The sequence below is a fragment of the Halyomorpha halys genome, unplaced genomic scaffold (assembly GCF_000696795.3).
Source record: "Halyomorpha halys isolate HHAL.00 unplaced genomic scaffold, Hhal_1.1 Scaffold748.1, whole genome shotgun sequence".
Taxonomy (NCBI): Eukaryota; Metazoa; Arthropoda; class Insecta; order Hemiptera; family Pentatomidae; genus Halyomorpha; species Halyomorpha halys.
Window position 1 is genome coordinate 450,126 of NW_027111006.1, and position 6,000 is coordinate 456,125.

General features: G+C 26.5%; 1 protein-coding gene across 1 annotated transcript in view; it reads right to left on the minus strand.

Annotated features, from left to right (window-relative positions):
* The window catches only part of LOC106685847 (synaptic vesicle glycoprotein 2B), a 39,729-nt gene that overhangs the window by 11,925 nt on the left and 21,804 nt on the right, over window positions 1-6,000 (minus strand). The window contains exon 2 of the mRNA XM_014428801.3: window positions 5,765-5,815. Coding sequence (XP_014284287.1) covers window positions 5,765-5,815 — 51 coding nt within the window. The remainder of the gene's footprint in view (window positions 1-5,764; window positions 5,816-6,000) is intronic.

The window sequence follows — 6,000 nt, forward strand, 5'->3', positions numbered from 1 at the left end:
TAATTTTTCATTCGGAGCTCTATATCTTAAAAAGTAGGAACAACACAAGAAAACCTAAGAGAACATCATTTAAAGAAAAGTAAATTTGCTAAAACATGAGGTCTAATAGAATTATTTTCGCTAAATAGTTTTCGAGATATAGCTTTTTAAAAAGCAACATTTCATGATGTTCTGAAATATCAGTAGTTAGTTAATTTATTTTGAGAAATCTATATTTCAGGAACTGTGTAACGTACAGATGTCTATTAGTATTCAAATTAAAGCTACTTTAATGGGCTATAAAGTTGATGATGACCTTTATCTTCGTAGGAATGGTAGTTTTCATGATATTTGCTAAAATAAATTCGTTTATAGTTATTCGGACAAATTTTCATTAGCCAAATTTATATTCATATGTGAATATCATAAAAACTACTACCCCTACGAAGATAAGTGTCATAAACTACTTTATAGTAAGTTAAATTTCATTTATTTTGAGTGTTAGCAGACATATGTGAGTCTTATGGATCTAGAGATATATTTTTTCAAAAATCCAACATTTTTTACGAATAAGTAGAAATTGACATTTTGTGAGTTTATTTCGTGAAATATCATAAAAACTACAGCTCCTACAAAGATAAACATTATTAACTATTTTATAGTAAACTTAACTAGCTTTAATTTGAGTACTGGCAGACATCTGTACGTCCAATGGTTTCTGAAATAAAGTTTTTCATAAATCTAACTCATTGTCCGAACAACTATAAATCAATTTATTTTAGCAAATATCATGAAAACTACTATTCCTACGTATTGGACGTAAATAGCTCTATTAGGGCTAATATTCCAGCAAATTTACTCTTCTTTAATTTTTTTTCCGCCATTTTTTCTTCCTCCTACCTATACTTGCCAGACTTATCATTTTTAACTATTAATTACATATAGTTTTCATTAAAGTATTCAAAAATTGGGGTGAAATAACTGCCTTTTTTTCTTTCCGGCTCTTGTACTAAAGGATTATGCAAGATTAACGAGATGGTATCATCAATTATTTCACTCATTCAGTCATCGAGTTACTACAACACTTACAATTTTTCTAATTATCTTTGAAATAAAATTTCTGTTTAGTAAATTAATTCTTTATAACCATGTAAAAGATGATCTCACTTTAGGCTTTTCGTGTGCTTGAATTTAAAACTCTCAATCTTCAAATAATATTCCTATATATTATTGCACCCTAAACACGAAAAATGCAATCCTACGTACAGAGAAAAGAAAGTACACTTCTCTGCTTTTTTTTTGTTTTTTAATTGTGCTGTGGCTGTTTTTTTTAATATTTCTATTTATTGATAATTTCGTTTAATTTTTATTGCATTTGCGTAACGGATTGAGATATGGCTAATAAAGAAAACGTAGAAAACAAATTAGATTTTGTATCTTTGATTAACATATATTAGTGTTTATATATCCAATCGTGGACTGATAAGTATGCTGTGTATTCTAGTTACCCGATGTATTTGGGCAGTATTGCCGAATAAAGCAAGGAATCCTTATATTTCCTATCGTCGTTTGTTTATTTATCTGGTAGTACAGATTTTTTACTAACGTAGAAATAATTCAGTAAAGCTACTGAAGGTATGTAACTATAAAAAAAAAAATTGATTGATTAGAAAACCAAGTTAATTACAGCACTAATCGGTTTTAAAAGTCCTAAAACAAATTTTTGTCCTAGGGTGTGCGCTTATGATTATTATATTTCTATTCTATACGGATTACCTAATTTTGATTTAAAAAAATCAGCTTCGAAAACTTACTAAAACAACCTATATTATTTTTCGTGCGGGGAATTCTAGTAAAGTATAATACTCTTTATACGTAAAATATTTAACGTACGCAAATGATAAATCCTGAATTAATCTAAACCAATATGGATGGTTAAAATTAAAAAAATGTCGAGCCTCACACTTCCAAAAATCTCTTTCATTATCTAATTGTATTTTGCTCTTACAAGTAATGGTGAACATTATCACAATTATCTGTGAAAAGTTTTCTCTCCATACCCCTCGATAATTTTTAATTTTACAAAAAAACAATACAACGTTTCTAATAATTATCTAATCTTATCTAATGATTTAAAAATAATACATTAACTTTAATGTGAAATTTATTGGGTAAAAATAACGGTTTTAGATCCTGACAGAAAGAATAGGTCCTCTAATTGAAATTTTTATTATCAAATGCTAAACAGGTAGTAATAAATTAGATTTTATTGTTATTTTATTACTTTGACTCTTACCTATTATCAAAGCTCACGTACCAGTGGGCATTTTACAATGTAGCGTACTGAATGCGAGATAGTAGGAATTCCTTGATGTATTGTTCCCATTTTAAAATACATATTGAATGTTTGAGGATTTTTTGTTATATAAATGTTTTTACTTAGTAAATATTAGTCTGTAAAATAATTATTACATTGTTTCAGGCTATATTCTTATAAAATTCATTTTTCTTTGCTACTTATTACTTATGAGCTGTTTTATGTTATGGTAATAAAACATAAACTAAAAGAAAAATGTTTTGTATAGTTTATTATTTCATTTATTAAAAGTTTTTAAGAGTTAGAGCAAGATTGAAATAAATCATGAATTAATTTATATACGTATTAAGTCATCCTAGTTATTAATGAATAATATGAAGATATATTTACAATTCTTTGCCATTTGTTTTGAAATACTTTTACTTTTTTTTTAAGTTGATTAAGTTAGTGAAGCTCCATATGGGACAGACATATGTTATGACAGATCTTTGTTCTGATTTGTAGAGTATATATTTTTTGGGGATAGTCCTTGTTTCAGGATATAATTCTCTCAATATACATGGACCTCAGAATATTTTTAGCCATGTATACGGTTACTAAAATGGCAGTAATAATCTCTCCACTATATATATGTATTTTACGAGAAGATCTAGAATTTTAGTTCATAGCCATTGAGTACATGTAATTATTTTTCGAAGATGAGTGCGTCTGTTTTATGGAAATAAAAATATAAATTCTTTTACAAGCCTTTTGTTTCAGGTAGTGTCTTATGACACCAATCGACAATTTCAACTGAATATAATTATATAATGATATAATTTGGTTTTACCCAGGAACTCTATTCATTTTATTAATTCAATATTTATATACTTTACCTACCCATAATGACTTCATTGTTAAGTGAAAAAATAATAAAAAGCATATTTGAATTTTTTGTACTAAATTCAGGATTCGGCTCACTGTGTGGCCCAATGAAAGTATCCAGTATCCCCTTCATAGTGGATATTCCTCCTTAGGCCTCGTAAACAGCTTAGTTCTTCACTCACTCAGCTAGCCCGCTCCATATATTTAAATGTTTGTCGTTATAAAATATACGTAGTATCAGTCCAAACTTATCGTCATTAAGTTAGATAAGATTTAATAATTCAAATAAATAAAATAAAATTATATACTCTAAAAAATGATTTCAAAATAATATTAAGTTTATAAAAAAAATAATATTAAAAAATCAAGAAAACTAGTGTATCTGCAATAAGCCAACAATTTTATATTTTATCGTTTAATTATAAGCTTGATTAATAGGCAGTGGACAGAGTATTTAAAGTAAAATCTCACATTACTTAAAAAAAAAAAAATTAACCTACTTCAGAGGCTAAGCATAATCGAGCCGATGAGAATAAAAGTGGCGTAAGTCACTTTCACTCTCACCGGAAAAATTAATACTTTTAAAATTAACTCAATAATTAAACAAAAATTCAAATAGTAAACTAGAATTAAAGAATCATCGTAAAACATATAACGTTCGAAACTAAACCACAGTGTAATCTCGGTTATATGATCTAATTGCTTTAGGGAGAAGTTTGGATTACAGAAAGTATTAAGAAAAATATTGTAACAAAATTCAACAATATAAATGAAAATAACTCTTTAATTTTTTTTAACATATTTTATTGGAAATTTGGTGGTTTGCAGTTTTAAAAAATCAAAAAATATACTTACTTTTACATCCCAAGTAATGCTAATGGATGATTTAATTTGTTAAAATTATAAGATTGTTCATTTATAAGTGACAACAAGTATAAATAAAAATATTCTTTGTATGGATTTACGTATTATATTAAAACGTAATAAAAAAATATGAATTCACCAACGAAATGTGTATTGTACATGTTTCTACTATTCATTAAATCAGTTTTACAGAATCAAATGAGTTATAAAATACATATCATGTATTTATAGTTTGGATTACTGGAGTGTTCGGATTACATACCCTTAAATTGTCAAATGAAAAGGTACATTTATTGTTTTGGAAAATGAGGGAATCATAAAAATAAAATCATTTATAACTCTTTAAAATTCAGAAAACATGTTTTAAAATTGGTGGATAATGTCCAGATAAAGTATTTAAGGGATTTGTAATGATTTTTTGAAAAATGCAAACTGATTTTTTTGGTTTGAAATCGGAAAAATAAACATTTTTTCATGCTTTATCTTGGGTTTCTGCATTAAATACTGCATCAGCTATTATAATATAACAGAACTAAGAGGTTGTTATTTTCGCTTATATGTTTTTCTAGTTTCCATTATATCTTGTATGTCGTCGTTTTGTTTCTTTTTGTGTTAATTTTAATTTTCCATTATTTATATACTTTTACTAGTTTGATTTTTTCATTTTTTTCTTACGTTTTCTAATTCTTCTAATTCTGCTTGTTATCGTCTTCTGTTATGTCTTATATTTCACCTTACCTTCTGATAATATTGTCGGTTGTTTTCTTATTAAACTGCTTTTTATTGTTCTTTTTTTTTTTTATTTCATCATGGTTGCTATCTTGATTTGTACTTAGCCCTGAGGAAGGGTTCACATCAGGACTCAATAAAAAATTATATCATGAACTAATAAAAATTAATTTTTGTTTTTTGCTCACATCCTCGACAATCTTTTCGTTATATAAAGATTTGCGATCAACAACCAATTCACCTTTGTTAATTATTAATTTTCAAGAAATTTGTGACTGTTAAAATATAATTTTGTTTTTTCATTGTTCTGGAATCTCATAGTTTTGTTATATTAATAAATAATATAATAGCTGACGTAGTATTTAGTGCAGAAACCCGAGGAAAAGCATGAAAAAAGGTGTTTTTTTAGATTTCGATAATAAAAAATCAGTTTTTGCATCTTTTCAAAAATTCATTAAAAATCCCTAAAATACTTTATCTGGACATGCTCCAGCACTTTTACAACACGCTTTTGAATTTTAATATATAATTTTGTTTTTTCGTTGCAATAATGATTCCGAAACGCTTTATATTTTTCATCTATCTTCGCCTAGATGTCGTTGGTATTCTGTAAAATGGGCAGACTCATTGAATTGGGAATTTATGTATTTTATACCGAAATAGTAATTGACAATAATTGTTTAAAATGTGTTAAACACAATCAGGAACGTTCAAGGTTTTCAAAAATATAAATAAAGTGTGGGTTTTTCAATAAAAAACAATTTTCAAGACCAGGTAAAATGTAAAATCTTCTCAATTGAAAATTGTTGGATTCCACTTTTTTAAAAAACACCGAAGGTTTGGGCTTATGAATCGTTTAAATGACCACCATTCTTAATTTTTGCTGGTCAGTGAATCTATTTATTGAATAATTTTTATTATAACGTTTTTAAAAGTTTTAAATTATTTAGGAGCTGTAATGTACTAAATTGAATATGACATAGAAGGAAATTTCGTAAAACCTACACAGACCTGTTTTTGACAACGCTTCCTCATATGGAGAGTCGGCTATCGGGTCAGCACCTGTTAACAATAAATAATCACTTTTGAAATACAAAAATAATTTTAATAAGTAAAAATAAATTAAGTAATAATAAAAATGTAATAAAATATTATATAATAAATTAAACAACAATAAAATTATAATAAAACATTGCATAATAATATAATAAATTAAAAATGAAGAGAAGATGGTCAGGAGTGCGGTT